Source organism: Oryzias latipes, chromosome 3 (assembly GCF_002234675.1).
Source record: "Oryzias latipes chromosome 3, ASM223467v1".
Classification (NCBI taxonomy): Eukaryota; Metazoa; Chordata; class Actinopteri; order Beloniformes; family Adrianichthyidae; genus Oryzias; species Oryzias latipes.
Window position 1 is genome coordinate 93,434 of NC_019861.2, and position 11,553 is coordinate 104,986.

At 40.0% G+C, this 11,553-nt stretch overlaps 1 protein-coding gene across 1 annotated transcript; it reads left to right on the forward strand.

Moving 5' to 3' along the window:
* Positions 1 to 1,724: 1,724 nt before the first annotated feature.
* Positions 1,725 to 7,027, forward strand: LOC101157921. Its single transcript, XM_004086051.4, has 3 exons — positions 1,725 to 1,755; positions 3,399 to 3,492; positions 4,753 to 7,027. Exon 3 carries the CDS (start codon positions 4,756 to 4,758, stop codon positions 6,796 to 6,798), a length of 2,043 nt encoding a protein of 680 aa, XP_004086099.1. The 5' UTR covers positions 1,725 to 1,755; positions 3,399 to 3,492; positions 4,753 to 4,755; the 3' UTR covers positions 6,799 to 7,027.
* The last annotated feature ends 4,526 nt before the right edge of the window (positions 7,028 to 11,553 follow it).

Consider the following 11,553-nt stretch of genomic DNA (forward strand, 5'->3'; position numbering starts at 1 on the left):
TGCACTTTCACAATCACACCTAGAGACAATTTAGAGTGATCAATAAACCTATGAAGCATGTTTTTGGACGCTAGGAGGAAGCCGGAGGAAACCCACGCATGCACAGGGAAACATGCAAACTCCACACAGAAAGGCCCCCCATGTTCTGTGGGACTTGAACCAGGGGCCTTCTTCAAGATTCAAGATCAACTTTATATATCCCCAAAGGGACATTTTGTACTTGCTGTGAGGAGAGAGCGCTAACCACTGCGCCGCCATGCAACTCCTTTCAGAGTCAGTTATCTGAAAGTAAGAAATAAAAGAAAGATACAAAACCATCACCAAGAAGCTGGGGGTTACAGTGACAACTGTTGGTGCAATTGTACCAAAATACAAGAATTATATCAGAAACATCAATTCACCTGTATGTCTGGGGCTCCAAATCAGATCTCACCTGTTGGATTTTCCATTATCACCACTGATCATCAAAGTTAGTTGATGATTTCAAAGGAGCTTGGACCACAGTCATCAGGAAAACCAATGGGAAAAAGTCCATCCATCCAACCATCCGTCCATCCATCCATCTATCCATCCATCCTCCATCGGACCAGATGCCCGAGCCACCACAGCCCAAGCTACCGCTAATCAGCTCAGTGGCTTTGTGATAGTGTCCGCCCTGTGACTGGAAGGTAATGAGTTCAAATCCAGGCCGAGTCATAGCAAAGACTCTGACAAATGGGACAAAATACCTCCGTGCTTGACACTCAGCATTAAGGGGTTGGATTGGGGGGTTAATCCACCAAATGGTTCCTGAGCGTGGCTCACCGCTGCAGACCCCCAGACCCCCAGGGGTTGGGTCAAATGCGGAGAACAAATTTTGCATACCTAGGTGTGTGACAGATAGTGGGACTGTTACCCTTGTGCTTTCCTAGGCACTTTGATCATCTAGACCCACTAGACAGAGCTCTGAACCTTTTTTCTTCAATGATTTGTGATCTTCACTGGTGTCCATGGATTACATGAAATCCTCCCCCCCTTTATCCACCATGGTAGGGAGAACACGACAATGGAAGGGGGGGGGGGTGTCATAGGATAGCACAAGGGTTAACTTAACTTCAACTGGCTCTTTTCGATGTGGAGGAGAAGTGGTTCTACTCCGAGCTCTACGCAGATGACCGAGCTTCTCACCCCATCTCTAAAGGAGCGCCCAGGAAGCTCATTTCAGCTGCTGGCATTCAGGACCTCGTTCTTTCGGTCATGACTGAAAAAGTTTGTGCCATAATGGTTTAACATCTCGCAGAGCTCACAAAGTTTGAAGTTTGCCAATGAACACCTTAAAGTCCCATTTCAATCATCATTTGATCTATTGTAAAACCGTTCCCAATGGTCTTTTAATGATTATGCCGCTCTTAGTAAAAAAATATTTCAGTACAAAATATTGCTTTTCATAATATAACCATATATATAAACACAAAATTCCATAAGAATTTAAAAATAATTTATTTGGTGTTTTGTTTTCCAGATAATCATTGTCAGTGATTGCAGGTGACCTCATTCATATTTAGAAAAATGTTTAAAAATTTTAGCCATCATAAAGACCATCTGTAACAAAACATCCTTAGGCTGCAAGAACTCCCAACATAAACTCGGTGACTCCTACATTTGCATGGGCCCAATCAGGTTAAAGTGAAGCCCACACGAACAACCTAGATCTGTATATTAAGTGTTTCCACAATCACCAGACTACCAGAGGACTCTGTACTTCAAAGGCCAAAGGCAAGTCGATTTAAAACTTCTTTGAAAAATTATCCCTATTGTTGAAAATTAATGTTTTTTTATAACAAAATTTGATTTTAAAAGATGATTCTTTATTTACAAAGAAACTTTGTTAGGAGGTAAAAATTTATGTGCTTTAATGGAGAATAAGTTACATTCCTTAACCTTCCTGGGTTTTAGGCACCAGCCCCTGCAAACACCTGAAAATTAAAAGGACTACCTTACAATAAAACTTGGTGCTGAAAGAATAGACACTGCCTTTTTTTATGTAAAAAAAATCCCTTCTCAATTGCCATATCATAAACTGAACAATTCAATAATTTTGTAATGAATGTTGTGTTGTGTATTGAACTACGATAAACACGTGTTCAACAAAGAGACGTGAGACTTGGATTGCATTGAACTGATAGATTTGCATTGCAGAAGGATGGACTTGGATGACAAAGCTCAGAAAAACAAAGTGCTGCAGTTTTGTGATGCAGAGCATTTGTAAAAATGTATAATGTTTAGGAAAAAGGATCAAGACAAAATGTGCAGAGCCACTGTAAGTATGCTGACAATCCAAATAAACTTTTCATTTTAAGATCTACATGTCCTGCTTTAAATGAGGTCAGGATGCGCTGGGGGAAAGACCTGCAGGCTTTGAACTCTGAGCGTCTTTAATGGAGAACCAGGGTCAGGACTACACAACCGCCCCACCCCCAGTCACCACCAACTCTTTAAACCTTTGTCCTCAGGGAGAAGAGTCCGTCCAAATAGACATATATTTAAGTCTGTATCTGTGTATATAATATATGTTTATTATATTAAATCCTATTATATAGTGCAGAAAAGAATCATCCTCAGCTGAACTAAACTAAATAATCTTAAAAAAATTGATTCTTTTTAACCTTAAATTGGTCAGGTTAGTAAAAATTGCCAATCACCTTTTAGAAAAACAAAAATTGCAATAAGCTTGGTAAATAAAAAAAATAAAAAATTCAGTCAGATCCTTTGTGGTTCAGTCTGCATTTATAGAAAAAAATTATAATACATGGTTCATTTTCAAGTCAGGCTGTGATAAAGTTTGTGAATTGAACCAAGATTTACAAAACACTTCAAACATCTTTCGAATGTCAAATGGGGAAGCAGTTTATGCTACATGGATTTTGTTACTTGAAGAGAATCTTATTTGATCAGAACCGGATTTCAAAAACTGTAAAACTATCAAATGAATTAACTTAGTAGGGGTGGGATTATATAAACGTGCTTCTTCCCACTCCTTTTCAAGCAATAAATCAAGCTCTACTTATACTTCAGTTATTTATCTCTATGTTTCATTAAGCAAATGTGATTTAAGTGACTTTTTTGTTTTGTTGTATGTTTTGTCATTTTAGACAATGCATTTCATCATTTCTGTAATGAGTTTGAAAAATATGTGTAAATTATTTTAGTGCTTTGACTACAATGCTTGAAATAAATCAAATCAAAAATCAAATTTTAAAGCAGAAAATGCTTAAATAGAACGATAATGTTTTAAGGCAGTTGTAATTTGAATTGAAACACTTCTCTTTTCAAGTTAATCAAGACATAGAAATGACACACTTTAGACACTCCGGGGGGTAAAAACATGATGGATTTATCTTTTTTATCTGCCTATTTAGCTCTGCTGCTGCAAAGCTTTTTGAGAACAAGTATCTTCTGTGAGAGCTGCTCGAAAAACTTCAACATCTACCACAGGACTTGCCCTGCTTTAAGGTAAAAGCCCAATATCAATTCTTTTTAGCAAAATGAAAATAAGATAATCCTAAACAAATAAATTAAAATCAAGCTTTTCCATTTTAAAGATACTTTATCACAAAACAACATTCAAGGATTGATATTAAAACAGGTCAAAATATATTTTTCTATAAAGACAGCGCTTTTGTTTAGCTTGGGTCCACAAACATGAAGTTCCACAGTCCCTAATGAAAGAAAACTCTGTAAAAGTATCTTTTGTTCTACTACCAAGTCTGCCCTCAAGTGGTAAAACATTATTAAACACAAGTCAGAAAACAAGTTTCTACTCTGTAGTCATAATAATTGGTCTCAATCATCTACATTGTATTTGATATGATTTTGGAGGACAGGACTGTGAGGTTGTGAGTTTTTGTACTGACCCATGTTTTTGCTGCTCTACTGCACACAAGTGCAGGCATGAATCTGCCCCCCTCCGACCCCCCCCAAAAAAAAAAACACTGAAGGGGCCTCACACTGACACAAACCCACAAGCTGCCACATGTTCTTGGGAGCATTCTTCATGATAGCAGCAACCAGACCAAAAGGAGGATAAATGGTGGCTGTGCACTGAAAATGAAGGAGGCTTGGTCTGGTGTGCAACAGCATCATTGCCTGTACTCCGGCACAGTATAGGGGTGCTCTGACCACTGAACATCACACAGGACACTATTATGTAACAACACTCTGAGATGCATTGTCCACGACCTATTGATGCTACATGCTGGTAAAACACAGACTATGAGACCATTAGGACAAACAAACAAACATGACGATGAAGGCTGTGGTCAGTCTGGAGCTGAAGCTCTGTATCTGCTGCACTCCATATAAATAGATCACCAACATAATAAGACATATGTTGGCGACAGGCCAGAGATGACATGTACCACAGAACCACAGCTGATAGGTATATAGTGCCACCTACTGTACTAAAAATGTAGTAACAATACTCAGATGTGAGAGATTAAGTAATGTTTTTAGAATAGCCAGCAACAGTGAATAATCAACTAACTGTCTATTTAACTCGGTTTGGTACATATAGTAAGTGGGCCCTGAATCAAAATGGCCTGTCAAGCTAAAAGAAATTGGGGTCTTGTGCAAAATCGGTTTGTCAAATCCATTAATCTATGTCAAATAGATCAGAAAACTCTGGTATTCTGGTTAGAATTTGTGATATAATTCAGGAGGAAGCAAATAATTTTTTTATTGCTTAACAGCCCTACTTTTGGCTTTTTTAAACAGGAAATGGATGCCAAAATTGCAAGGACCACTCAAGATCTGACCACTGCAGCTGACATGCGGAACACCACCCAGATGCTGATGCAGCCCAATGCAAACTGGGAGGAGTATCTGGCTCCTGGTCCTATCTCTATTGCAATCATGGGGGAGTTAGTCTTCCTCTCCTCAAACTCTGACTTCTCCATCAATAAGAATGTCCCAAAAGATGGATTCAAGTACATAAAGTACCCAGAGTCCTTCAGAGCCTGTCTAATGCAAATCTGTAACACAGGCTGGCAAGCATTCAACATAGCTCACAAGAACATGGATCAAATCCGCATACATACAGCAAATGTTCCAGAGTACATGAAGGCAGCAGTTAAGATTCTGTTTCAAGATAACGATGAAATTGTTGAAAATCTTCTCCCAAACATGCTGGAAAACATTCGTACCATTGCAGACCAATGTGTGATACTAGCAGACAGTGTTGAAAAGCGGTATGCTGATGTCATTAATTTGGTCCAGGAGCTGCTGGAAGCCAGCATCAATGCTGAATACTTTTATGGAGAAGAGCTGGAAAAAGTCAAGATGAAAATTCAGGAAAACAAACTGAAGGAAAAGACTGCAAAGGAGATCACAGACAGATCCAAGGAAACATTTGCGAGCATGACAAAGCAGATGGAAGAAGTACAAAACCAGTACAAAAATGCAATGGATTCCCTCCCATCAGGATGGGAGATAATTGGTATGGATGTAGTTGAGGGACTTGGACAGATTGTAACAGTATTAGGAAATGCATGTGCTTCAATGAGTTCTTCGAACACTGGAAGTTCAGGGAAGAAGACAGACCCCAAACAAAAAGATGAGAACGAAGACATGGTGTCACAAATCGCTGTCTACAGTAGATCTGAACAGATACTTAAACTCACATCCATTTTTGCACAGTTCATCAATGACCACGGCATAAACTGGAAAGAGCTCTATGACCAGAAAAACAAGTCTGTAAAGACTAAATGGAATGAGGATCAATTTAAGAGAATCTCTCAGGAGTTGGAGAAGATAGCAAAGAGCAAGGTAAAAGAAGATGCTATAACCCTCTGCAACCGGGCCATAGCGATCTGTGGAGAACTGGCAAAGTATGCAGCCGACCAAAAATGCGATGAGAAGACGACAAATGAAATAGTTCAGAAAACAAAGACGCTGCATGAAGACGCCATGAAATTTGACTGTGAGAGTAAAAAAATATGTGGTTCTCCAGCTCTGACCCCAAAACCTCCAATGCAATTTAAAGCGGAGGAGAATTCCGGACGGAAGTCTGCCAGCCAGGTTGCAACAGAGAATGCTCGTTTCCGCATCGAACAGAGCCGAGAACAACTGAAGCAAACACGAGAGTCATATGAGAAGGCTGTGCAGAATATGGAGAAAAACCAGAAGGAGCTGAATGAGATCCTGATTGACATGCAGAACTGCAAAGTGAAAGAGATCGACTTTGACACCACAATCAAAATGTTGGTCAAAGGTATGGATGCAATGGGCCGAGTTAAAGAGCAATGGGAGAAGATGGTGCGCTTTTTCCAGATGGTGGCCAACATTGTGAATACCAGCCTTAAAACCACACTTCACAATTTTGTGAAGACATCAGAAGATACAAAGAAACTGTCCTATAGCTCCAAGCTATTTGCCAAAGACATCCTGTACAACCAGGCCTTTCAAGCCTCCAACATCTCCAGCCTGGTTCACATGATCTCAGGGTCCTACTGTGAAGTGTCAAGCAAATATCTGATGGACAGAATGAGTAGTCTGGGTAGACTTATGGTCATGGATAAGGAGAAACCAGAGTTTATGCAGGAGCGGCTAAAACTGCAGCAGTCCTGCAAAGAAGCCCAAGAGGGAATTTTGCAGTTGGTTCTGAAGAACAAGGCAGACTTTGAGAAGAAGACAGATGACAGGATTGCACAAATTGAAAAAGGGTTAAAGGCCATTCTGCCCTCTGCTCCAAGACAGGAAACTGAAAGAATCAAAGAAATAGTTCAGGGCAGTTTTAGGAAGGATGAGGAAAACTACTATTAAATATATATTTTTTCTAATTTCTCATTAAGGTTTAGGGTTTCTGAAATGGTAAAACTGTAGACATACATGGATGTTTCCAGCAGACATTTCAGTTGTAATCAAGCAAGTCACTCATTTCTATGCATTTAATAAAGCTTTAACTTTTAATGTTTCTTAGTGTTCTTTGCTTATTAATCACTGATGTGTCTTTGTATGTGGTTGAGTAAAACAGCGTCTACATCCAAAACTTTGCTTACGTAATTGTGTCCCATGTCATTCTTTGAAGTTCGGCAGGCCTTAAGATGATATCTTGGAAATGTGGACTGAAAGTATCGTTTTTCCACAGAACCAACAACAGAAGGCTCACTTACATCTAGTGACAGTAATGAGTTACTATCACCAAAGATCAAGAGGACCCTTCATGGATGATAAACCTCAGTCTGTGTGTTTGAGGGCTAAGAAAAAAGCCTCACAGAGACATAAAAGTTGTGAGAATAGACTCAAGATGTGTAGTTTTGTTTCCTGATATGTGCTGTACTTGCTTGTCTAATTTATGCCGGATTTCCAATTTACTATCCAAGATGATATTAAAACCCCCACCACATATTAATATACCCTCTATTTCCTGGGTCATAATGTCAAAATAAGTTTTAAAGAATTGTTTTCCACTATTCGGAAGGGGCACAGACTTTAACCCTTGTGCTATCCTGGGAGTTGGGTCATCTAGACCCACTAGACAGTGCACTGAACCTTTTTTTTCAATGATTTGTGATATTCACTGTGCTTCAGAAACTGTTTCTCCCTCTTGGCTTCAGAACCAATAACTAAAATTTCAGTTTTATCCTGGTTGAGCCGCAGAAAATTATTTGCCATCCATAATTTCACATCTAAAATACAGTTAAAAAGTGCTTCTATTTCTAGTTCATACTAGGTCACGTTTAAGTGGTGGGCCTCTATCTTTTTTCTTCATTGTTCATTTATGTTTTGGCCACAGCTATAGGTCTTAACTTTTTCTCCTTTTTGAAAAAGACTTGGATTTTAAGTTATGTTGACTTATTTAATAACACTTGCAGTAAAATGGAAATGTAGGAGACACCAACCTATTTTATTCCTGGGCATCTATATAATTTTTTTGTAATCATTCATCATAGTTTTGGCAAGTTCTATGGTAAATATATTTTCTTCTTTTTGAATAAAACTTGCACGTTAATTTAAGTTGTGTTCAATTATTTGAATAAAACTCACACTGAAACCAAAATGTATTGGTATTTTTGCTTTTCTATTTTTCCATTTATCGCAAGTCATACCGTCATCGCAGTTTCAAACACTGATATCGCATATCGCAGATTTTTCTAAAATCGTGCAGGCCTATTACTGAGGAATAAATAATATTCTGAGAAGGTGTCTGTACCAGAGAGCACAGGTGAAACTCGCGTGCAGCTAGAGAGCGGTCCACTGCAGAAGAGTCAACACGCACCCCCAACACACGTGTGCGCGCTCCCTCCTCCCAGTCCTACACACGACGCTGCGCGCTCACACAGTCACAGTCAATCTACAACACCTACATAGTTAGTTCATTAGTTAGGTAGGTAGTAGTTAGTTGTCACTGTTACTTGTTAACAAAGAATACTACGTTTTAATTGTATTTATTTCTGATGCGGCCGCCGGGGGACTTTGTGTTGTTTTTTTGTTTGTTTTTTTTTTTGGGGGGGGGGGGGGGGGGGGGGGGTTAACCGCGCCCCCTGGTGGTTTTTAATTTCTATTCATATCTAGGGGGCATTGGACTTGAAATATCGGAGTGGGCAACTAAGCATTAGGACTTAAACACTATCCATATAACCTAACCTGACAGAATCAAATGTAAAAGGATTTATGCTTAAGTAACAAGCAAACATATGTTTCAATGCAACTGTAATTGTCACTTTAAAAAGTTATAATAAATAAACAATGAGTTATTTAACATTAAGGTGTAGCTATATTTATTTTTCATTACATTTAGTTACATGCATAAGTTATATCTGGCCCTTCGAGGACAACCACTATGGGGATGTGGCCCTCGGTTAAAATGATTTTGACACCCCTGATTTAACAGATGCCGCTGCTAAAAAAAAGAATAAAAGCTAAAGTGAATGACTTAAAAATGCTGCCCCTAGCCAGGCGAATTCCCGCCTGCAGCCTTGTCTCTCAGTTTTTGAAGGATGCTTTCAAGGTCTGAAAAACAAAGAAAATATCCAAACATACCTGGTTAAACTCCAAAGAATGCACTGCTTTGATTTCTTCATTCATTGATGAAAATCACAGAATAAATGAATCAAATCTCTCTAACATTGATAGAGAATCTTACATCTAGGAGCATAACATCAAAAACAATACAGGAGCTGGATTTCCTTGGCCTTATCAAGGCCCTGACTTCTGTGGCTTCCTCAATGGCCCTCAGTAGCTCAAAAATCTAACGAAATAGGCAAACATCATTACAAATAATGTGTGAAGACACATACACAGTTATGTTGTTTTTAACTGAAGAAGGGACCATGTTTGTCTGGTCTCATAGCAACACCACTTTATTGGAGGAGCAGGTGAGATGCCTGAGTGATGAAAACACAGACATCCTTCGATGATCCTTCACGAGGTGGCTTGCCACACACTCCACGAGCAAGTTTGTGGTGTTCATATCAGCAGACGTTAAAAGAAATCTGATACAAAATAGTGCCTTCATCACAGAGATGGATTCTTTGCTGATGAGAGAGAGGGAGCTCTGTGGTTCTCTAAACTTCCCCTTCTAATGAAACAAATATGCATTTGTTCACTTCAAACTTAACATTTTCGTTTTTAACACAAAAACAAGTTATAAGCAGCTGAAAAGGTCAAGCCAAAACAAAATTTAATTTTTTTCTGTTTGAATAAACATGACTGTCAGTATTCACAAGAAATATTTTCTCAAGCACAAGCACTGAAGAGTCAAGATTGTGCATGAGCAGTCGTGCCATGAAAAGCTCCATTAGCAAATCCTAAAAAACTGACTTCTAAACATTTAACTCAGAGATTACTATATTATTTAAAAGTTGATTTGGAGTTGTTGGATTGAACTTTGACCATCATCCAAGCCTGGAGAACAGCATCATCTAGCCATGTGTGGCAAAGCACTGAACTCCAACGAACGGTGGACTCCAACACGACGAGCAGCGAATTTCAGGCCTGGAGTGCAGTGTCATCTAACTCAGGCCGTCATCCAGCAACAGCAGGAAGCAACAGTAGGAAGCATCAACAGAGGAGGAGTGACTAGGCCACCATCCTCCAGCAGCAAACAGCACTAGCATGTATTCATTCATTCATTTTCTACCGTTTTACCCCTTTCGGCGTCAAAGGGCTGCTGGAGCCTATCCCGGCCACTTGTGGGCGAAGGCAGGGGACACCCTGGACAGGTAGCCAGTCTGTCGCAGGGCACAGCAGTAGCACCAACATAAAAATAGTTAAAATATGTTAATAGTTAAAAATGCCACCCAAAAACAGCAAGCAAAGTAGCACAATGAGAATAAGAACTAGTGGACATCAAAAATGGTTTAACTTAATAACTGCTGAAATTGCAAACATCTAAAAAAATGCAGATACGGTACTTATGGACTTAGTTGAAGAATAAAAAGAAGAATGTTCAGGAATAGTTAAAGAAACAAAATGCAGAACAAGATACGCCGATTGCACTACTCGAATGTCGTGTGTCGGATTTTTAACATTATGCCCGTATAATCGATGTCATTATAAGTGTGATCGAATGCCCCCTAACAGTCGCACCCAAAATGGAGGCTTTATTAAAAACTTGACAAAAGTGACAAAAAAGAGAGAAGTTACAATATACCCATTGGACTGCGCTCCAACACTGAATGAGGGAGGCTGCCTCCAAGGACTCCTCAGCCAGACTGCACCGATGGGTAGCCAACTAATAACGCCAAGGGAGATCTCGAATCAACCTCTGCACCAGGAGTACCTGCTCAGGACCCAAATACACACAACCCCAACAGTGATAAAAAAAAAACCTGACAATGAACCACATTGTCTCTCATGTTATGAGGTAGGCATTAGCGTTAAGGGTCTTGCCTAAGGACCCTCACTGGGTGATGTTAATTGCCTGTCATTGTTATGGTAATTGCCCCATTTCCATTTTTCCATTACCATCAATTGTTCATTCCGCCCTGGGAATCGAACCCGGGTTTCCTGTATGCCAGTCCTGCAACTTACCAACCGAGCTACCCAGCCATATATATGTATATGTATAACCGGCCGCTTAGCTCGGTTGGTAAGGTGCAGGACTGTCATGCAGGAAATGGGGCAATTGCCATAACATGTGAAGTAGGCTAATGCCTACTTCACATGAGAGACAATGAACCACATGTCATGCCGGCTCAGACGTCGCCCGGCCAAACAAGGTCTGCGTCAGGTGCTGAGGGACCAGAGCACCCTGATGGAAAGTGGGCTACTGGAACAAGACGGAAATGGACTAGATGTGAGAACAAGGTTCTGTTAGAATGCTACTACTCAAGTAATCCCACCCAGAGGGGTTACACGCAGAGAATGTGGAATGAGTGGATGCTTCAAAACCCACAATCAAGGCTAACTGCCAAACAACTGGTAGCCCAGTGCTCTAACATCCACAAACGGCAACTCCTATCACAACTTGAGATTGAAGCGCTACAATACAATGCCACGGAAGAGCAAGAACAACAGGTCAGAGAAGAGGTTATACCACACTCCCACCCTAGGATTGGGTACACAACCACAATT